This window comes from Scyliorhinus torazame, chromosome 1 (assembly GCF_047496885.1).
Source record: "Scyliorhinus torazame isolate Kashiwa2021f chromosome 1, sScyTor2.1, whole genome shotgun sequence".
Lineage (NCBI taxonomy): Eukaryota > Metazoa > Chordata > Chondrichthyes > Carcharhiniformes > Scyliorhinidae > Scyliorhinus > Scyliorhinus torazame.
The window spans coordinates 303,510,527-303,534,339 of record NC_092707.1 but is presented as its reverse complement, the minus strand read 5'-3'; the positions used below and the strand labels follow the sequence as shown (position 1 = coordinate 303,534,339).

At 46.2% G+C, this 23,813-nt stretch overlaps 1 protein-coding gene across 9 annotated transcripts in view; it reads right to left on the bottom strand.

Annotated features, from left to right (window-relative positions):
• usp34 (ubiquitin specific peptidase 34) overlaps positions 1–23,813 on the bottom strand; it is a 446,082-nt gene that overhangs the window by 215,182 nt on the left and 207,087 nt on the right. For all 9 annotated transcript variants that reach the window (XM_072507777.1, XM_072507780.1, XM_072507781.1 and 6 more), the window contains exons 29-31: positions 13,003–13,128; positions 9,299–9,421; positions 8,107–8,190 (exon numbers count right to left, since the gene is read on the bottom strand). In XM_072507777.1, the coding sequence (XP_072363878.1) occupies positions 8,107–8,190; positions 9,299–9,421; positions 13,003–13,128 (333 nt within the window). The remainder of the gene's footprint in view (positions 1–8,106; positions 8,191–9,298; positions 9,422–13,002; positions 13,129–23,813) is intronic.

Below are 23,813 nucleotides of genomic sequence, written 5' to 3'. Positions count from 1 at the left end.
TATAATGTATTCAGGATAGTTTGTTAGAAAAATGCATTGTAAACCAAGCAGGGAACATGCTATTTTAGATTTGGTAATGTGTAATGAGACAGGATTAACTAGTGGTCCCATAGTAAAGGATCCGCTGGAGAAGAGTGACCAAAAAGGAATTTCATACTCAGTTTGAGGTGAGAAATTTGGGTATGAAAAAGTATCTTGAAAACATAAATAAAGGCAATTACAAAGGTATGAAGATAGAGTTGGCTAAATTGGATTAGGAAATAGGCTAAAAGTAAGATGATAGATAAGCAGTGGCAGACATTTAAGAAAATAATTCTTAACTCTCAAAGGGGATGGGGTCAGTTGCAGTGCTCAGTTCAGTTACACTGGCTAATTACAGAGTTAGACCAGATATTGACAGTGTAACATTTCCTGGATAAGTATCCAGGGAATGTTACACTGGTTAATATCTGATGTAAGTATCCAGGCAAGTACCCCATTTCTGGTCCAAGTCATTTACACTGAAATCAGCGTTGGGACATTTCACGCCACTGAAATTGACCCCCTCCCCCCCACCCCAAATAAATATTTTTGCTCTAGATTTCTCCCAGTCCTTTTTCATAGTCAGCAAAACCTTATATGATAATCAGTGTCACCAAAATGTTCTCCTAATAACACATGACCCACCTCATGGCTCTGAACCAGATCCAGCAATGTGGCATTCTCCATTGGGCCAAAAACATACCGATCTAGAAAATTCCCCTGAGCACTGTCCCTCACACTATTACTAACCCAGTTTCAAATAGGATACTTAAAGCCCTCACAATCATGACACTATCGTTTTTGTGCCACTCTGTAGCCTCCCTGCAAATGTGTTTCTCCAAATCTTTGCCACTGGAAGGTGCCCATTAGAATCACAGAATTGTTATGGTGCAGAAGTAGACCATTGCCCAGTAGTGCTATGGTACCTTTATTAGTTCTTAACTTTAATCAAACAAATTATTCTTCCACTGATTGCAGAGTCAGGATCAATTAAACCTTATTGTACAGGTTTCAAAGGTTATCTAGAACTAGGAAGGAACCAACTTAGCCTCCAATTATAGCTTTTCTACACAAGAATACAATTTACTAACTTGTACAAGTACGGCTTAGAAAGAAGGATAGGGAGAGGACGGGAAGTTAAGGACACTTTCCCTAGAGTAGTTGGAAAAGTTGGCCCCACAAGCTTCTGTTCGGAGATGGTTTTCTTCAATGTGTTTTTCAGTGATTAGATTACAGGGCTAGAGGGAGTGTTGCCCAAATTGGCAGATGCCACTAAAATAGGAGAAAGAAATACTTGGAGACAAAAGAAAGCTGCAGGTGGGTAGTGCTGAAACAGTGAAATGGACAAAAATGCAGCAGATCCCAGCTTTGGTCGGACTTTTGGACCTTTCCCCTGTTTTTCTACCGGACTTGAATTGTAAAACGGATGTTAGCGGCATTTGTTTACTGAATTCCCACTTCGGTGCATGGAGAGAAGGACTAGAAGCGTTCGTAAGGGCAGAAACAAAAAGATAGAGACGGCTTGGGCTGTAGCTGCAACAGAAGACAGCATGGAGGAGGTTCGGACCTCTGGCTTATCGACCCAGCAGTCTCTGGAGCAGCTGATGCAAGTCATTCAGGAAGGCTTTGCAGCAGAAACGGGACTGCTTGAACCCGATAAAAGAGTTGATTGAGTGGTCGGAGCATAGTTTGGACGCCCAGGATCGGGCGATCCAGAAGGTGGAGAAGGCGCTGGCTGAGTAGGAGGAGCTGGAGGTGGGGATGCTAAGGGACCAGCAGAAGAAGCTCCTGGAGAAGGTGGAGGACCTAGAAATTCCTAGGCAGAACCTAAGAATCGTCGGGATCCCGGAGGGGTCCAAAGGAACGGACGCTGGGGCATACATCGCAGACATGTTTGTGAAGCTGCTGGGGATGGGGCATTCTCCCGGCCCTTGGAGGTGGATTGGGCTCACAGAACACTCGTGAGGAAGCCGCGAATGGGAGAGAGACCGCCCCCCCAAGGGCAATGGTGGTGAGATTCCACAGGTTCTCGGATAAGAAGCGCATTCTACAGTGGGCCAAGCAGACATGGAGCTGTAAATGGGACAATAGCATCCTGCGGGTTTACCAGACCTGAGTGTAGAGGTGGCCAGGAGGAGAGCAGGCTTCAACCAGATCAGGTTGATCCTTTTTAAGAAAAAGGTGAAGTTTGGACTGTTATACCCAGCCCGTCTCTGGGTCACGCATGAGGATCAGCACTTCTACTTCGAGTCGCCGGAGGACACGTTGGACTTTGCAAAAAGGAAAGGGCTGGTGATGGAGTGAGAACTTTTGAACTTGGCTGCAACGTTTTCATGTTTTTGTTTTTGTTTCTCTGTTTTTGTAAAAAGTTTCTCGTTTTGCGTTTCATGGAAGATGTTTGTGATGCCGTTTGCATTGATTTGGAACCAGCGGGAGAGCTGAGTGAGTTACAGTTTTCATTTGCACTGTTGGGGGGGATGGAGGTGTGCTTGTTTTGATCTTGGTGTTTTTCTGTTGGGCAATTGTGTGGGGATTGTTTGATTTTGGAGTTTGTTTGTATGAGCAGGGGGGGGGGGGGGGGGGGGGGGGGGGGAGAGGGGGGAGGAGACAATAGGTGGGAGACTATCTGGCGCCGGGGATGGGGGCCACCAAGCTAGCTGGGCGAGCTAGCTCTCGGAAGCGCAGTGGGGGGTGCGCATATGTTTGGTTTAGTAAAGGGGTTGGGTTACAGGGTGTTGTTACTGGGGGCGGGGGGGGGGGGAATGTTCTGCTGACGAGGAAGGGACTTGGGCTGAGGGACAGAGAGGAGGTTGGGGGCTGCCTGGGATGGACTGGTGGAGGCGCGGAGCACGGGCTGGAGGCTGGCCTAAAAAAGGGGATGGCTGATCGGCGGCGGGGGGGGGGGGGGGGGGCAATGAGCCCCCCAACTAGGCTGATCACCTGGAATGTTCGAGGGTTAAATGGGCCGGTCAAAAGGGCACGTGTGTTCGCGCATCTTAGGGGATTGAAGGCGGACATGGTAATGTTGCAGGAGACGCACCTTAAGAGTTACGGACCAGGTTAGACTGAGGAAAGGCTGGGTCAGTCAGGTCTTTCATTCGGGACTAGATTCAAAGACTAGAGGGGTCGCGATCCTGATCAAGAAGCAGGTGGTGTTTGAGGCGGGTAGAATAGTCTCGGACGTGGGAGGTCAGTACATTATGGTCAGTGGGAAGCTAGAGGGGGTGCAGGTGGTATTAGTAAATGTGTATGCGCCAAATTGGGACGATGTGGAGTTTATTAAGAGGATGCTGGGGAAGATACCAGACCTGGAATCGCACAGGTTGGATGAGTAGACTTCAACACAGTTATGGACCCTGGCTTTGCCCGGTCAAGCTCGAAAACAGGCAGGGCGCCAGCAATGGCAAAGGAACTAAAAGGGTTCATGGAGCAGATGGGGGGGGGGGGATCAAAGGAGATTTGGGCAGCCGAGGGTGAAGGAATTCTCCTTCTACTCACATGTGCATAAAGTGTATTCCGGATTGATTTCTTTATTTTGAGCAGGGCTTTGCTGCCTGGGGTGGTGGACACGGGGTACTCGGCGATTACAATCTCAGACCACGCTCCGCACTGGGTTGACCTGCAGGTTAGTAAAGACAGTAACCAGCGCCCGCACTGGTGGTTGGATGTGGGACTTTTGGCGGATGAAGGGGTGTGCGAGCGGCTGAGGAAATGTATTCGGAGCTACCTGCAGGTCAATGACACGGGGGAAATTTCAGCAGCGGTGGTGTGGGAAGCGCTGAAGGCGGTGGTCGGGGAAAGCTGATCTCGATACGGGCCCATAGGGAGAAGGTGGACAGGGCAGGGATGGACTGACTGGTAAAGGAGTTACTACAGATTGATAGGAGGTATGCGGAGACCCCAGAGGCAGGGCTTTTAAGGGAACGGCGGAGGTTACAGGCGGAGTTCAGCTTGCTGACCACAGGGAGGGCGGTGGAGCAGCTGAGAAAGGCGAGGGGGGCGATCTATGAACAATGAGAGGTCAGCAGAATGCTTTCACGGCAGCTTACAAAGAGGGAGGCAGCCAGGGAGATAGGAAAAGTAAAGGACGGAGATGGGAACCTAGTTGGTGATTCAATAGGGGTGAATAAGGCGTTTAGGGATTTCTACAGCAGGCTGTACAGGTCGGAACCCCCTACGGGGCCGGAGGGGATGAGGCACTTCTTGGAGGGGCTGAATTTCCCAAAGATGGATGGGGAGCGGGTAGAAGGGCTGGGGGCCCCAATTGGGCTGGAGGAGATAGTGGAGGGCTTGAAGGCCATGCAGGCGGTTAAGGCCCCGGGTCCGGACGGGTACCCACTGGAGTTTTATAAAACGTTCTCGTGAATATTGGGGCCGGTGTTGTTGAGGATGTACAATGAGGCAAGGGAAAGAGGGGTGTTGCCCCCGACGATGTCACAGGCAACGATTTCGCTGATTCTTAAGCGGGACAAGAACCCGGAGCTGTGTGGGTCCTACAGGCCGATCTCCCTGTTGAATGTAGATGCCAAGTTGCTGGCCAAAATCTTGTCCTCCAGGATCGCGGATTGAGTTCCGGACGTTATTTGGAAAGGACCAGGTGGGGTTTGTTAAGGGCAGGCAGTTGGTGGCCAATGTATGAAGGCTGTTAAATGTGATCATGATGCCCCCGGAAGGTAGGGGAGTGGAGGTAGTGATTGCAATGGATGCAGAAAAGGCTTTTGATCGGGTAGAATGGGACTATCTGTGGGAGATACTGGGACGGTTCGGATTCGGGCGGGGCTTTATTGACTGAGTCAGGTTACTGTATCAGGCTCCTGTGGCGAGTGTACGGATGAGTAAGACAACATCGGACTATTTTAGACTGCACCGGGGGACGAGACAGGGATGCCCCCTCTCCCCACTGTTGTTTGCGCTTGCTATAGAGCCGTTGGCAATTGCTCTGAGAGCCTCGAGGGGCTGGAGAGGACTGGTCTGGGGGGTGGGGCGGGGGGGAGGGGTTGGAGCACAGGGTTTCGCTCTATGCGGATGACCTGCTTCTGTACGTTTCTGACCCAATAGAGGAGATGGAAGAAGTCATGAGGACTCTAGGGGAATTTGGCCGGTTTTCGGGGTATAAGCTTAATATGGGAAAAAGTGAGATGTTTGTGGTCCAGGCGAGGGGACAGGAGAGGAGACTGGGAGAGCTGCAGTTTAGGTTAGTAAAGGGAAGCTTTAGGTACCTAGGCATCCAAGTGGCGCGGGAATGGGACCGGCTGCATAAATTGAATCTGACCCGGCTGGTGGACCAAATGATTCGGAGATGGGACGCACTTCCGTTGTCACTATTATTGGGCGGCTAATATAGCCATGATCAGGAAGTGGTTTTCGGACATGTCCAAAGCTTAGGGGATTTTGGCAGGGGTTTGCGGACGTCATGTCCACGGTGTTAAAAACAAGGCTGGCGCTGAGTCCAGAGGTGGCGATTTTCGGGGTGTCAGAACACCCGGGAATCCAGGAGGAGAAAGAGGCAGACGTTCTGGCCTTTGCTTCCCTGGTAGCCCGGAGGCAGATACTATTAGCATGGAGGGACTCAAAGCCCCCGAAGTCGGAGACCTGGCTATCGGACATGGCTAGCTTTCTCTGTTTGGAGGGTCTGCCTTAAGATTGGATTGGATTGGATTTGTTTATTGTCACGTGTACCGACGTAGTGAAAAGTATTTTTCTGCGAGCAGCTCAACAGATCATTAAGTACATGAGAAGAAAAGGGAATTTAAAAAAATACATAATAGGGCAACACAAGGTATACAATGTAACTACATAAGCACTGGCATCGGATGAAGCATACAGGGGTGTAGTGTTAATGAGGTCAGTCCATAAGAGGGTCATTTAGGAGTCTGGTGACAGTGGGGAAGAAGCTGTTTTTGAGTCTGTTCATGCGTGTTCTCGGACTTCTGTATCTCCTACCCGATGGAAGAAGTTGGAAGTGTAAGCCGGGTGGGAGGGATCTTTGATTATGCTGCCCGCTTTCCCCAGGCAGCGGGAGGTGTAGATGGAGTCAATGGATGGGAGGCAGGTTCGTGTGATGGACTGGGCGGTGTTCACGACTCTCTGAAGTTTCTTGCGGTCCTCGGCCGAGCAGTTGCCATACCAGGCTGTGATGCAGCCCGATAAGGTGCAAAAGTTGGTAAGGGTTAATGTGGACATGCTGAATTTCCTTAGTTTCCTGAGGAAGTATAGGCTCTGCTGTGCTTTCTTAGTGGTAGCGTCGACGTAGGTGGACCAGGACAGATTTTTGGAGATGTGCACCCCTAGGAATTTGAAACTGCTAACCATCTCCACCTCGGCCCCGTTGATGCTGACAGGGGTGTGTACAGTACTTTGCTTCCTGAAGTCAATTACCAGCTCTTTAGTTTTGCTGGCATTGAGGGAGAGATTGTTGTCGCTACACCACTCCACTAGATTCTCTATCTCCCTCCTGTATTCGGACTCATCGTTATTCGAGATCCGGCCCACTATGGTCGTATCATCAGCAAACTTGTAGATGGAGTTGGAACCAAGTTTTGCCACGCAGTCGTGTGTGTACAGGGAGTAGAGTAGGGGGCTAAGTACGCAGCCTTGCGGGGCGCCGGTGTTGAGGACTATTGTGGAGGTGTTGTTGTTGTTCATTCTTACTGATTGTGGTCTGTTGGTCAGAAAATCGAGGATCCAGTTGCAGAGTGGGGAGCCAAGTCCTCGGTTTTGGAGCTTTGATATGAGCTTGGCTGGGATTATGGTGTTGAAGGCGGAGCTGTAGTCAATAAATAGGAGTCTAATGTAGGAGTCCTTGTTTTCGAGATGCTCTAGGGATGAGTGTAGGGCCAGGGAAATGGTGTCTGATGTGGACCGGTTGCAGCGGTATGCGAATTGCAGTGGATCAAGGCATTCTGGGAGTATGGAGGTGATGCGCTTCATGATCAACCTCTTGAAGCACTTCATTACGACTGAAGTCAGGGCCACTAGTCTGTAGTCATTGAGGCACGTTGCCTGGTTCTTCTTTGGTACCGGTATGATGGTGGGGACCTCGGAGTGGAGTAGGGACACTGTTAGTGTTCACCCGGAGGTGGCAACCATTCGTCGACTTCTTTGCGGGAAATTAATCGTCAGTAAGGGGGGGGGGTAGTTTAGATTAGAGTAGGGGGTCAATAAGGGTGGGTCCTGTACAAGAGGTAAATGGCTTTTGCACTTTGTTTATGGTTTCACGTATATTGTTTATTTTGTTGTTGTTACTATACCAAAAATACCTCAATAAAAAGTTTTTTTTTTTTAAATTGCAGCAGGTGGAATGTAACATCTGTGCGCTCTGGGTAGTGCAACTGGTTATAAAGGTGAAATAATAATTGTACTTCAAACGGCAGGGACATGAGCCGTGCGGAAGGGTAGAAAGATTTAGGGATTAGGTTAAAGGATATTAAAAAAAAAATATTGAAAATAAATATTTCTTTCAAAAATAAACTTTAAAAATATTGACAATGAGTTGCTATTGTATAAGTGAAGTTCTGATGGTAAAACAGTCAAATTATTAGGAATATAAACAACTTGCTCAGGAAATCAGATTTTTGTACCATGTACAATAATTTAGTACTTGATGAAAAGGGGACATACATTTCAAACACTGAGGGAACAACTCTGTGTTATCAAATAAATGGATAGGCATGATAGTATTATCCCACCCCAACTTTAAAAAATAGAAAATGCTGGAAATGTGCAGGCGGCCAATAGCATCACCTGAAGACGACAGTAATATTTCTGGTAAGCATTCTACAGGCGAATTATGACGTTTTGTTGAAAGATTTAAGCCGGAAACACCCTCTACCACATGAAGATAACATGGTCTCAAATGATGTACAGAAAATTGCTGGCTACTGCATCTATGTGCTGCAAATGACTGGGGCTGATTTCACACAGATAATTTGTAATATGCAACTACTCCTCATTGCATTTTCCTGAAGAAATAATCTTGCTTTTAGCAGGAGCCTGTGTAGTTACGATCACAAGTCTTGACCCGACTCCCATTGGGCTGACAGTGATGTCAATATTCATTTCACTTTAAGAAAATATGAAGCAAACCTTGCAACTCCAGAAATTTTTACTATTCTCAATCTGATCTTCACTTGAATCATCTGAGTCAGGATATAGGTCACTGTAGCTACCCTGAAATACAAGTGAGATTCAAAATTTATTGCAATAATTCAATAAATCACAAGACAGCAATCTTTATTAATTTTGTTTCACTACAAACATAGCTAAGATTTAATCTATATTTTGTAGACAATTTACCCTTATTGAATTTTATTAGTTACATCCAACAAGTAGTAAAAGGAGCCCAGAATTTTTTTTAAAAATACATTCAATACATTAATTTTCTTATGGTTGAAAAAGGCCTATATTCTTTTCTGTATCTACATCATATATATATATTTTTTAGAATGGTGGTAGGGGACAATGAACTACACTAGTGTTTAACAATAATTGAGGAGATTAGATAGAATAGTGGTTAGAAACAAACAGGAAATACTACAGTCAGCAGCTAGACAATATCTGTGTAGAGAGAAACATAGTTAATTTTTCAGGAAGGTGCCATTTCATCAGAACTGGAAAATGGTAGAAAAGGTTTAAAGCCAGCGTTGAGAGGAAGGAGCAGTATGGGTGGAGGGTGTAAAGAACAAAAGGAAAGAACTGTAAATAAGGTTGAAAGCAGAATGACTAAATGAATAGAATATTACAAGCACCTGCTTTCCAAAAAAAGGAGCAGTGATTATGATCAGTGCCTTATGAAATTACTAAATTTGATGTTGAATCTAGAAGATTAGAATCATAGAAATCCACAGCATGAAATGAGACCATTTGGCTCAGCTGGCTGGTTAGTCTTCCAGCCTAATTCCACTTTCTAGCTCTTGGTCCGCAGACTTGTAGATTACGGCACTTGAAATCCCAAGTGCCTTTTTTAAATGTTAAGAAGATTTCTGCCTCCAGTATCCTTTCAGGCAGTGAGTTCCAGATCCCCACCACTGTCTGGGTGAAAAGATCCCCCCTCGAATCTTCTCTAAAGCTCCTGCCACTTACCTAAATCTATACCCCCAATTATGAACCCTCAATTATGCTTGTAGACTGGATGCAAGAGCTCAAAGCAATCATCCAATCTGCACTTGGTCTCTCTATCATGGATATACAAAAAGTAAATTGTTATTTCATGTGGAATAATTGTCGCAACTTTTCAAAAGAAAATATTTTACATCAAGCAAATAAACATATCAATTACCGTAGATGCTCTTCTTATTCTTCTGTTAGGTTTCCCCAAGGCCTCAATAATTTCCAGAGCATATAGGAGTTTATGAGGACTTTTTATTCGAAGCAAGTCCTTCCAACAAAATCCATCATTTCCCTTCAATAGAAACACATTTGAACAATGTTTACAACAATGCTAAAGTATAGAAAAACCTAGAAGCATGCACAAATAATTTATGCATTCAATTAACTGTACAAAGAAAAAATAATCTGTTCATGTATCTACCTAGATAAGTCTAGTTCACTAACGTATCTGCTTCAACCACCTCTCTTGGCAGCGCATTCCAGGCCACCACCACCCTCTGTGTAAAAAAAACTTCCCCCGCACATCTCCAGTGACCCTATCCTCCCTCACCTTGAAGTTTAGCTCCTTGTAATTGTCATTTCCGTCTTCCAATTTTTCACCTTATCTATACCTCTCATAATTTTATAAAATTCTATCAGGTCGCCCCTCAGCCTCCGTCGTTCTAGGGAGAACAATCGCAGTTTATTCAATCTCTCTTCATAGCTAATACCCTCCATACCAGGCAACACCCTGATAAACCTTTTCTGTACTGTCTCCAAAGCCTCTACTACCTCTGGCAGTGGTGACCAAAATTGGACACAGTATTCCAAATGTGGCCAAATCAACGTTCTATATAACTGTAACATAATTTGCAAGCTTTTATACTCAATGCCCTGTCTGATGAAAGCAAGCTTACCATATGTCTTCCCAAATGTGCATAGATCCTATATATGAGAATATTTTCCAACAATTTCATTATCACGGACGTCAAGCACTGGCCTATAATTACCCGGGTTGTCCTTGCTACCCTTCTTAAATAACAGTACAACATTGGCTATCCTCCAATCCTCTGGGACCTCACCCGTGCCCAACGAGTAAACAAAGATTTCTGTTAGAGGCCCAGTGATTTCATCTCTTGACTCCCTCAGTAATCTGGGATACATACCATCTGGCCCTGGGGATTTGTAGACCAACTCTTTCTCTAGCTACCCTCTTGTTCCTAATATACGTATAAAGTGCCTTAGAATTCTCTTTGATCCTATCTGCCATGGACATTTCGTGGTCCTTTTTGACCTCCAAACTCTCTGTTTGAGCCCTGTTCTACTTTCCCTGTATTCTTCAATCTGTTTTTAGTTGCCTAGACCTCATGTATGCATCCATTTTCTTTTTCAATAGACTTGCAATTTCCCTGTCATCCACGGTTCCTGAATCCTACCTTTCCTTTTCATCGGCACAGCCTGTCCTGCATTCTCATCAACAACTCTTTAAAAGACTGCCACATGCCAAATGTGGATTTACCCTCAAACAGCCTCTCCCAAACAACAGCCTCTAAATCCTGCCTCATCTGGTTGTAGTTAACCTTTCCCCAATTTAGCACCTTAGCCCTAGGACCAACACTTGTCCTTTTCCATGAGTATCTGAAAGCTTACGGAATTGTGTTCGCTGTTCGCCACATATTCCCTTACTGCACCTTTGATGAACTTGCCAGGTTCGTTCCCTAGTACTAGGTCCAGGATAGCCTCTCTAATTGGACTATCCACATATTGTTCTAAACCTTCCTGGACACACGTAATAAATTCCTCACCATCCAGACTCCTAGCCCCAAGGGATTTCTAGTCAATATAAGGAAAATTAAAGTCTCCCACTACAACCCTATTATTTCTACACCTATCCAGAATCTGCTTACATATCTGTTCTTCAACTTCCCGTGGGCTGTTGGGAGGCCTGTATTACACCCGCATCATAGTGACTGCCCCCTTCTTGTTTCTGAGTTCTACCCACAGTGTCCCGTTACTTGATTCTTCCAATACTCTAACCAGTATTGCAACTGGCCCACCTCTTTCACCTTCCCGTCTCACCTAAAACACGTATATCCCGGAATATTTAGCTGCTATTGGTGTCGCTTTTTTCAACCAAGTCTCCATTACCGCAACCACATCCAAGTTCCGCGCATGAATCAAGGCTCTAAATTAATCGGTCTTACCTGTTATAATCTGTGCATTGAAGCAGATGCACTCCAGAACCCCAGGCCCACCAAGTTCGACCTCCCCCAGCCTGCCCTTCCTCTTAGCCAGCCTGGCCCTGGTACCATGCTCATCCCCAGTCTCTACATTGCTGGCTTACTGTTTGGATTCCCACCCCCGCCACATTAGTTTGAACCCACCCGAATCATACTAGCAAACCTCCCAGCTAGGATATTGGTGCACCTCCAATTCAGGTGTAAGCCATCCTTCTTGTTCAACTTGCCTCAACTTCCCTGGAAGACATCCCAATGTTCCAAAAAGACTGAAGCCCTCCCCCCTGCACCAGTTCTTTAGCCATGTGTTCAGCTGCACTATCTCCCTGTTCCTAGCCTTGCTAGCATGTGGCACGGGGTATAATCCTGAGATTACTACCCTAGAGGTCCTGCTTTTTAATCTTCTACCTAACTCCCTAAATTGCCGATGCAGGACCTCGCTACTCTTTCTACCTATGTAATTCGTGCCAATGTGGACAATGACCTGTCTGATTTCCCTCCCGTTTAAGAATGTTTTGTACCCGCTCAGAGACATCCAGGCCCCTGGCATCAGGGAGGCAAACTACCATCTTGGAGTCCCTTTCGCGGCCACCGAAGCACCTATCTGTGCCCCTGACTATTGAATCTCCTACCACTATTGCTTTGCTGTACTGAACTGTTTTTAGAGAGAGGCATGAAACAGAACTGAAACACTTTTGGTTATATATTTCCCTATAAAATTTAAAGCTTATATTTTTAAAAAAGCACGGTTAGAAAATCCACAACACCTCCAACCCCACTCTCAAGCCCAGAAGTAAACCATTCTTGTGGACAATCTTGGGGTATTTTACTTTTCGTGGGCTGGACAAGTGAAACAAATTTTATGTGACCTAATTCAATGTCTAGGTTGCAGTGAAGCAGTCCATGATTTAACTATCGGTTTTCTTTCCTTGAGGTGGTGAGTGGTTTGCTAGGCCACTTCAATGCCATTATAAGCAGTTAATAGTAAACCACAATAGTGTGGGACTAGAGTCACTTAAAAACCCGCCTATGTCTGGATGACAATTTTCCTTCACTAAATGAAGATTAGTGAGCACGTTGGATTTTATGACAAAGCAACGGTTTTTATTACCAGATTATATCTTTTAGAACTCTTAAACTACCATGGCTGGGTGTAAACACATGCCATCTGGGTTATTAGTGGCAGTGGCATTGTCACTGGACTAATAATCCAGAGACCCAGGTTAATGCTCTGGGGACCCGGCTTTAAATCCCACCGGGGCAAATGGTGAAATCTGGAATTAAAAGTCTAATGATGACCATGAAACCATTGTTGATTGCCGTAAAAACCCATCTGGTTCACTAATGTCCTTTAGGGAAGGAAATCTGTTGTCCTTACCTAGTCTGGCTTACACGTGACTCCAGACCCACAGCAATATGGTTGACTCTTAAAATGCCCTCCGGAATGGGCAATAAATGCTAACTCAGCCAGCGTCGCCCACATCCCATGAACGCATAAAGAAAAATTACTCTTGCTTTAAATTATAATAATTTCTGGCCATCAACTCTAAGATGATAAAATAAATAAAATTCCTTATTATAACCATGACTTCCTGCATTGACCTTGAATAATGCACTGTAAAATTTAAAGATAAGAAATGTATAATAGTTGCCTCACCGGTTCATCAGAGATGTTCTGAAAAGCCTGCAGCATGTTTGGACATGTAGGGAGCAGCATTAACAGTTCCCAAACACGTCTAGACAGGTTTTCTGCGTGGAGATGCAATTCTTCACAGTGTGCAGTCTGCATGCAACAACAGGAAACAGAAGTATTTTGTTAAATCAAGTTATGGATCCAACAACGGTTGAGATAAAACAAATCTCTGAAATCTAAATCATTACATGTATCTCTTTATTAAACTGTGCAGACCCAAAATTGTCTTAAATTCTACAATATTTCTCAAAAACTCTAGTGGCAGGCATGGGGTGGGTAGAATCTATGCATAAACCTTTTGCTTCAATGCTGAAGCATCAATAAATTAGCTTCAATAAATTAGCTTATTTATTTTTGAGCCCGATGCATCCTATAGATTAGGGTAAACATGGGCTATGGTCAAAGTCGTACTAACAAATCAAAATGTAAATACAATAAACGTTCAACTAATTGCTATGAAGGAAAAGATAATATTCTTATCTAATCAAATACGACATCATGTTTACTTTTCCAAGCTCAATGTAACTAAATGTTCTATAATGCTGTCAAAATACTTCAGCAGTCAATAACACAGATATAAATATCCTTGTCTTTATTTTCCTGTCCTGAAAACTAATTTCTATGGCATATGCCATTTAACTGACATTATTCTCTTCACTTCTCCACGATGTACTCAACTCATGTGATAGGCAGGCATCGAAGATCCAGATTTTGTTATTAAATGAATCGAGCACCATTTGTCCAGTACAGGTTCCATAACAGCAGTACAATGATCAACCATAAAGCAGAAATTCCAACCAAGAGAGGTTCCTTGCACAACTACTGACAGAAATCTGGTGTACAGAAAGTGACTCGACATATTCTAGGTAATTCTCTTTGCCCCTTCTTTGGAGAGACAGCCAACCAACTGGGCCGTACCACCATTTGTAAAGTGCTAATTTGCCCTTGTGCTAATTTAAGCTGTGACCATCCGACAAACTTTCCTTCAATGCAGAGCAGTTTCAGTGCACTATGACTTTTCAAGTCCTAGTATAAATTGAGACAAAGATATTGATACCAAATGCAAAGTTAAAGAATGTCCTGACCCACATAACATTATCTTCCTCATGGTGAAGTAATTTAACTAGTCATTTGCTATTTATGCACATTTGTTGTGCACATTTTTTTTGAAGTGCAGTCATTGTTATTCAATAGTAAAGCACCCCATATACATATTCATTCACTCTTAATGTTATATTCAATCCTGAAAAGATAAAATATTGGGGAGGGAACTAAGGTATAAAAATAATTGCAAATATACAGACTATTTTTCATAATCATCAGTGATGCCCATATCCCATGACTGAATTTAAAAAAGTAACAGCTAACATATTTCCAGAAATTATACGAATTAGGTGAAGGTGTAGACCATTTTGAACTCAAGTCTGTTCTGCCATTCAATAAGAAGGGTTATATCATGGTGAAGATGTTAAAAATGTTTTAATTTAAATATGATGAGTCGAATTCAATTGGTATGGAGGAAGATTCAGAGGTCCGGCTAGTTGATATATTTTTCAAAAACTTGGGAGATTTTTTTTTTAAATGCAAAGAAGCAAATGGAGGTCGGGGACTAAAAATTAAATAGAGTGCTTCAGAGTACATTTTACAAAGTGAAAATCCTGGTGACAATTTAGTGTCTGACTTTAAGGAAGAATAGAGGAAATTTCTAAATCTAGACAGTAAGAAATGCAATAACAGCACTATGATTTCTCATTGGCATCCAATTCACAGCCACCAATACCTAGAACCCAGATGGCTTGCCAGCAATCAGCAAATTTATTCTTTATAACGTTAACCTGACCAAACAAACTCAAACCCTTTTGGACCCCTCATACATGCTAATTCAGGACATTGACTATACAAAGCCTAATACAGATTTTAAAAGAAAACAACATAAAGAGTGCAAAAACAAGTTACTGATCTATACAGACCACATTCCTGAAGGTCCGAGCCAAGAACCAAAGGTTGTTTTGGTGGAGTTTGATGCTGCAGATATTTACACTAAAAATTGTGCATATTGCAGGCAGAAACAATGCGACTGTGGATGCCCCGTCAAGAGTTTAAAGAAAAAGGCACGGTAACAATGTTTAAAAGCCAGGTGAACGTATTAGGTTTATGGGATTGCAGATTAAAACTGTATGTTAGTAATGAATATTCTTTATAAAATGCAAAGTATCATTGTTGTTACCGGAGTAAAATGCAATACACTATTTGCTGAAGTGTTTATGATGTTAAGCGCTTGCTGTAATCAGAATACTGATGGGGCTGGTTTAGCACAGGGCTAAATCGCTGGCTTTGAAAGCAGACCGAGGCAGGCCAGCAGCATTGTTCGATTCCCGTAACAGCCTCCCCGAACAGGCGCCGGAATGTGGCGACTAGGGGCTTTTCACAGTAACTTTATTTGAAGCCTACTTGTGACAATAAGCAAATTTAATTTCATTCATTTCATTTCATTACTGAGTATGACGACGTTTGACCTGGAAGCAGTACCGCAAGGAAAACTTGTAATTTCTTTAAAATGCCTGTGGAATCTGTAATAGTTTTTTTAAGACGGTTAAAGGACATGAGTTGCATCAATTGTTAAGGGATCAATTGTGCTTTTCAGTGACAATAATACTCGTCATGTGACCAGGCAATCCTTGACCTGGAAGTAATATCAATAGGAAGAAAGTTAAGATACAGACGCCATGTTGCCAGACACACAAGAAAGCTACAGATGCAAAGGAGAGCTACAAGCAGAGCAGCTAGAGGATGAAGGTGATCAGCACACATACGGACACAAAGAGAAAGCAGATGGAGACAGAAAGATAAACCGAGAATGCTTTCAGGGAGAAAAACAAATTCTCAGAAGGGTCAATTTTCTGTTTGACTGAAAAGGAGACAGAAACTCTTGGAGGTACCGTGTGAGCTGGCTAAAAAGATCGGAAACCTAGAAAGCCGTGTGAATAGCTTAGAGACGAGCTGGGTATTCCTTTTAAACCAGAAGTGGCCAAACTGTGAACCGGGATTTGATTGGTTTCTTTCTTGAAAATAAATCCTGGAAGGCTACACCATCAAGACTGTTGTGACCCGAGGGAGAGAGGTTTCTTAGATTTGTGTCGTGCTGGTGATAATTGTACCCATGAATCTCAAAGATGAAAGTTGTTATCGGACAGCACTCCTAGCCGACCCTGCATGGATAAAGAGGAGCATGTTATGGAACTCTGTGGGTATATAGTGTCACATTTGTGTGAGGAGTGATATGAATGCTTATGGCCGTATACAATGTATCTTTGTTGTATAGATTATTTAAAACAAAATTTTCCTTTTTATTAGTCTGCATTGTGTGCGCCCTGGTGCTCACTATGCAAAAATGTCTATTACAGCATAATTTTTAAATTTACAAATCACATCAGATCAATCTCTCGCTGCATGTGAAGCACACTACAGGTTTCAGGTTGTGTGTGCAGGTGTTGTCAGATGGCCAATTAAAGATGTTGAGCATAAATTTGGGTGACACCTCAGTACGGTAATAAGCTGCAAAACCTAGGGATGTTAAATCAAAGCCCGTTCTGATGAATGCCAAGATTCCATAACACTATTTAAAAGGAGAGATTTCTACTTGTGTTCTGGACAACACCATTTCTTGATTAGTGATACCAGAAACACAAGAACTGCTTATTCATCTCACTGATGTTAGCAAGGTATTCCTTGGTGTAAAAAAGAAGCTATGTTTGTCTACAGAACAAAATAATTAATTGTATGTGAAATTCTTGAAGACATTTTTGGGTGATGTTAGAAATTAATATATAAATGCAACTCTCATTTTTTCTTTCACATCATCTACCACAAATTGTAGTTGTTTACTAATGCTAGTAAGTTTGCGGAAAACTCAAGCAGACAAGTCTATGATTCAAAACCTTACATATGCCATTTATAAAAATGTACCTCAAATTAAAACTTACCCCCTAATTATGGCATATAACACATGGGATTTCTGCCTCTCTCCTGACTGATACAAATTACAACAAACCAACAGATCAAGATTTGGACATATTAACATCAAGTTAATTAATATACAAAGTCAAATCATTCAGCAAAAAATCCAAACATCCCATCACAATACTAAATACAACCTTTACACCCATATACAAACAAGTTCTAGACAATTCTTTGAAACAGTGACGACTCTTAAATGAAAGACTTTGATCAGATTTTCATAATGTTATATATATTAATCATTTGAATCTCTGTTCAATCACAGAATTTGGATCTCAAATCAGATTGAAGTGATTAACAAATCTGCCTGTAAACAGCTCAGAAACCTCAGAAATAAAATTGGTTAATCGCCTGCAGCTAGATACAACAGTATTCCAGTGAACAGTTTGCACTGAAGTGCTTAAACAATTTAGATCCAATAACCAACTGATGCTTCGACTTCAGCATGTTGTTATGGGCCAGGGTTTAGAGAACCCCAAAGTGTAGCTTGGAGTTCACCTGACCCACAACTTTTAATAGATTGTGGTATGGGGAGCACATGGCCTACTCTACAGGTGTGGTACAGCAGAAATGGAAAAGTATTTTTTAAAGAAAAACAATGTTTATTCTATGAACTCAAGTTAACCTTTTTAAAACATACAGTGAACATCTTAGCAACCATTAATTCAAATACAACCCCCAAAGAATACAACACTAAATAATCCTTTAAGCTTTCCATCCATAAGATTTAAAACACCTTTTACCAGAAGCACATTAGGTTTACATTCACTACTGAGAACATTTATAATTCTGAATTCACCAAATGATCAAGAGACAGTCAGAACAGCAGTACACCTGCTTGGTCTGGCTTCAGCTCCAACACTGAAAATGAAACTAAATCACACCCTGTGACGAATGTGATATAAAATAGTTACTTTAGAGATATTAGTTAATGTAATGTAGAGGTAGGCCAGTTTAATTCTGGTGAGTTCACAGACAAAGGATTTCAGACCGCATGGAAAAGCAGGAAGAGGTGTGTCCACCAAAGCAGGAGAAAAGGATGCTGAGTAATAGGGGCCAGAGGAAGGGATTGGAAGTGAGCCAATCAGAATAGATCAAACAGGTCAGGAGGGATATAGGATGACCTATGGGTGTTGAGTATGTGAAACTTGATGCCATTTGAATGTATCAGTACAGAGTCCTTTGTCTTATATCCTCACTTGATTCCGGAGGTGCAGAAAGCAGGATGTGTTCTGTACCGCTGTGAACTGAGACAGACTTGCAAGTCAAATAAAATAACTAATGCTGTACCTGCAAATCCATCTCGACTTTTATTGAGGCCAGACTGACTGGTAAAGAAACTTGGGATTCAACACCTGCAGCAAACAGCCTAAAACGAAAGTAAAAAGCTGACAGACATCCTAGTTCCACCCACTCTCTGACATCACTGCAGTAATTTTTTGTTTCAATAAATGTTTTATTAAAGCTTTTCCAACCAACGTTAATACATAACAAAGATAGAAGTACAAATAATAATACAAATAAAAATAAACAAGAATTATTAAACAGAACAAGGTGGGTGTTGTCTTCATACAAAATTTACATTATATCAACAGTCCGTCCCCCCCTACCTCCCCCCGCGCCCCCCCCCCCCCCCCCCACCTCCCCCCCCCCCCCCCCCCCAACCTCCCAGGATGCTGCTGCTGACAATTACTGCTCCCCTAGAAAGTCAAGGAAAGGTTGCCACCACCGGGAGAACCCCATCAAGGACCCTCTCAAGGCGAACCTCATTCGCTCCAGGCTGAGGAACCCCGCCATATCACTAACCCAGGTCTCCACACTCGGGGGTTTCGAGTCCCTCCACATTAACAAGATCCGTCTCCGGGGTACCAGGGAGGCAAAAGCCAGTATCTCGGCCTCTTTCGCTTCCTGCACTCCTGGATCCTCCGACACCCCAAATATCGCTACATTTGGACACGCCTTCACCAGAGTGTCCAAAATCCTAGACATCACCCTCGAAACCCCTGCCAGAATTCTTTAAGCGCCGGGCATGCCCAAAACATATGGGCATGGTTTGCCAGACTCCCTGCACATCTCGGGCACCTGTCCTCCAACCCAAAAAACGTACTCATCCTTGCCGCCGTTATATGCGCTCGATGCACCACCTTAAGCTGAATTAAGCAGAGCCTGGCACATGATAAGGAGGAGTTTACCCTGCCCAGGGCGTCAGCCCACAGGCCCTCATCCAGCTCCTCCTCCCACTTGCCCAACTCCTCCACTGAGGCTTCCTCCACCTCCTGCAACTCCTGATATATGTCCGACACCTTCCCCTCCCCTACCCAGATGCCAGACACCACCCTGCCCTGGATCCTACGCGGGGGCAGCAGCGGAAATGTCCCCACCTGTTTTCTAAGAAAGTCCCGAACCTGGAGGTACCTGAACGCATTCCCCGGGGGCAGGCCGAACTTCTCCTCCAGCGCCTGCATGCTGGGGAAAGTCCCGTCTATAAATAGGTCCCCCATCCTCCTAATACCTGCCCTATAGCAGCCTTGGGACCCTCATCCATTCTACCCAGAGCAAATCTATGGTTATTCTGTATCGGGGTCCACACAGAGGCCTCCTCCTCCTGCCTGTGTCTCCTCCATTGCCCCCAAATCCTCAGTGCCGCCATCACCACCGGACTTGTGGTGTATCGCGCCGGTGAGAATGGCAGCGGAGCAGTGACTAGTGCCCCTAGGCTGGTGCCTTTGCATGATGTCGCCACCAGCCGCCCCCATGTCACCCCCTCCTCCATCATCCACTTCCTAATCATGGCCACATTGGCCGCCCAATAATAGCTGCAGAGGTTCGGCAGAGCCAGTCCTCCCCAACCCCACCCCCGGCTACGCTCCAAGAATGCCCTTTTAACTCGCGGAGTTTTATTCGCCCACACAAATCCCGTAACAATCCTATTCACCCACTTAAAAAAGTCTTGGGGATGAAAATGGGGAGACACTGAAAGACGAAGAGGAATCTGGGGAGAATCGTCATCTTCACAGTCTGCTCCCGTCCCGCCAGAGAAAGCGGGAGCATATCCCACCTTTAAAACTCTCCCTCCATCTGCTCCATGAGCCGGGTTAAGTTGAGCCTGTGCAGGGCATCCCAGTTCCTGGCCACTTGTATCCCCAAGTACCGAAAGCTCCTCTCCACTATCTTGAGCGGGAGCTCCCTCAGTCTCTCCTCCTGGCCCCTAGCGTGGACCACAAACAGCTCACTCTTCCACACGTTCAATTTATACCCCGAGAAACTCCCAAAGTCCCTCAGGATCCGCATGACCGCCCCCATCCCCTCTAGCGGATCCGAAATGTACAACAACAGGTCATCCGCGTAGAGGGAGACCCGGTGCTCCTCCCCCCCGCACACCAGCCCCCTCCAATCCCTTGAACTCCTGAGCGCAATGGCCAACGGCTCAATTGTCAGGGCAAACAGCAACGGGGAGAGGGGACATCCCTGCCTCGTCCCCCAGTGCAGCCTGAAATACTCCGACCGTAGCCGGTTTGTGGACACACTGGCTGCAGGGGCCTGATACAGCAGCTTGACCCACCAAATGAATCCCTCACCGAATCCAAACCTGCCTAACGCCTCCCACACATACTCCCACTCCACCCTGTCAAAGGCCTACTCCGCGTCCATTGCAGCCACCACTTCCGCCTCCCCCCCCCCTCCGAGGGCATCATGATAATATTCAGGAGCCTCCTCACATTCGTGTTCAGCTGCCTGCCCTTAACGAAACCCGTCTGGTCCTCCCCAATCACTCCCGGGACACAGTTCTCTTCTGGTGGCCAGAAGTTTTGCCAACAGTTTGGCGTCTACATTCAGCCTGTAGGTATATCGGCCTGTAGGAGCCACACTGAAGCGGGTCCTTCTCCTTCTTCAAGATAAGCAAAATCAATGCCTGCGACATCGTCGGAGGGAGGGTCCCTCTCTCCTTTGCCTAATTGAACGTTCTTAGCAGGTGCGGGCTCAGTAGCTCCAAGAACTTCTTATAAAATTCTACAGGGAAGCCGTTTGGACCCGGGGCCTTGCGCGACTGCATGCTTGCCAGCCCCCTGACTACCTCCTCCAACTCAATTGGGGCCCCCAATCTCCTCAACCGGTCCATAAACTGCCTCATCCCTTCCCCCTCCCCAGGGGGTTCCGACTCGTATAACTTCATGTAGAACTCCCTGACCCTCACTGGGCTCAACACCATGTTGCCTTCCTTATCTCGCACTCCCCCAATCTCTCTAGCTGCCTCCCTCTTGCGCAGCTGGTGCGCCAGCATCCTACTCGCCTTCTCCCCATACTCGTAGACTGCCCCTTTCACTTTCCTTAACTGCGCCTCCACCTTCCGTGTGGTCAGCAAGTCGAACTCCGCCTGCAGTTTCCGGGAGCGTTCGTTCAGCAGACCCCCTCTGGGGCCTCCGCGCATCTCCTGTCTACCCTATCTCTCCCACCAGCCTCTCCCTCTCCGCCTCTCCTTCTCCCTGTGGGACCTGATGATTAACTCGCCCCTAACGACCACCTTCAAAGCTTCCCACACCACTGCCACTGTTACCTCCCCTGTGTCATTCTCTCCCACATAGTTCTCAATGTTCCTCCTTATCCGCCCACACACCTCTTCATCCGCCAGCAGCCCCACATCCAGTCTCCAGAGAGGTCGCTGACCCCACTCCACCCCCAGTCGCAGGTCCACCCAGTGCGGGGCATAGTCCGAGACCGCAATGGCCGAGTATTCGACCCCCTCCACCCTCGGGATCAGCGCCCTACTCAACACAAAGTCTATCCGCGAATAGATTTTATGGACTTGGGAGAAAAGGAGAACTCCTTCGCCCTTGGCTGCACAAACCTCCACGGGTCCACACCCCCATCTGGCCCATGAACTCCCACAGGGCCCTGGCCGCCGCCGGCCTCTTTCCCGACCTGGACTTGGAACGGTCCAAGACCGAATCCAAGACCGTATTAAAGTCCCCTCCCATAATCAGGTTACTTGACTCCAAGTCCGGGATCCTACCTAACACGCGCCTCATGAAGTCCGCGTCGTCCCAGTTCGGGGCATACACATTCACTAGCACCACCCGGGCCCCCTGCAGCTTGCAACTCACCATTATGTATCTGCCCCCTTTGTCCGCCACGATGCTCCCCGCCTCAAATGCCACCCGTTTACTAACCAAAATTGCCACCCCTCTGGTCTTAGAGTCTAACCCCGAGTGAAACACCTGTCCCACCCATCCTTTTGTTAACCTCGACTGGTCCGCGAGCTTTAAGTGCGTCTCTTGCAAACATGGCCATGTCCGCCTTCAACCCCTTTAAATGCGAGAACACGCGGGACTTCTTGACCGGCCCATTCAGGCCCCTCACGTTCCACGTGATCAGCCTTGGCCACCACCCCCCCCCATCCTGCCGACTAGCCATCTCCCTTTTTCGGCCAGCCACGTGCCCCCGCCTCCCGTTTCCAGCCCGACTCTCTATCCATTCCCCTCACCTAGCTCCCCTTCAGTCAGTACAGCAGCACCCCACACCCCCGCCCCCCGGCCAAGCATCCGCTTAGCTCTGATTTCCCCCCCACTGTGCTTCCGTGAGTCAGCTCACCCATGCTGACCCCCGGCCGCTCCCGCCTCTATATGCCGACCCTAAACTTGTTGCCTCCTTTGGGCCACCCAACACCCCCCTCCCCCGCAGAGTAGAGGGGCAAGCGCCAACCGGGACCTTCCCGTGCGCCGGACAACTCGTCCCGGGCGTTTCCCCCCCCCCCCCCCCTAAAACCAAACCCCTGGAAAGCAAAACAAACAACAAAACCACCAACCAAACTGGAGCAGACAAGCAAATAATCTTATGCTTTACCCGCCATCTTAACTCCGGTCCACCCCCACCCGCACATTTCACCCATACAACTGTCCCTTAGTTCAGGTCCAGCTTCTCATGCCTGATGAATGACCACCGGTGTATCAAAGTAATGGTGCCTGTCCTGGTATGTTACCCAGAGTCTCGCCTGATGAAGGAGCCCAAAATTCACCCCTTTGCTGTGGAGGACCGCCTTAGCGGGTTGAACCCCGGAAGCATCCTCGCCAACTCAGCTCCCAAGTCCTGGTAGATGCGGATCTCGCCGTTCTCCCACTTACTGCTCCGCTCTTTCTTCGCCCACCGCAGGACTTGCTCCCGGCCTGTCAAACGATGAAACCGTATCACCATCGCCCTCGGTGGCTCGTTCACTCTCGGCTTTCTGGCGAGGACCTATGCGGCCCATCCAGCTCCAAGGGCCGCGGGATGGCCCCCATGCCCATCAGCGTCCCCAACATCGTGTTCACGTACGTGTTCGCGTCCGCCCCCTCCGCTCCTTCGGGAAGGCCCAGGATCCGCAGATTATGGCTCCGAGGACCTGTACTCAAGGTCATCTAGCCTCTCTTGCCAATTCTTATGTAGCGCCTCGTGCGCCTCCACCTTCATGCCCAGGATCTCGTTCTCATTCTCCGCCACCTTCCTCCTCACCTCCTTGATCTCCTTCTCCTGCGCCTTCTGGGACACCACAATCCTCTCCATGGAGGCCAACATCTCAATTTTAAGCTCCATAAAGCAGTTTTTAAGGAATTCTTGTTGTTCTTTGGACCACTGGGCCCACACCTCCCGATCTTCTACGGCCGCCATTTTGTCTTCCGGACCTTCTCTGCTTTTTTTCCCCCGCGTTTGCGCGTCTGCCAGTCCCACTCCTAGTTCTTTCCATGCAGCACGGGGTTGGGGGACCTCTCCAGCGTCCGTTCCCA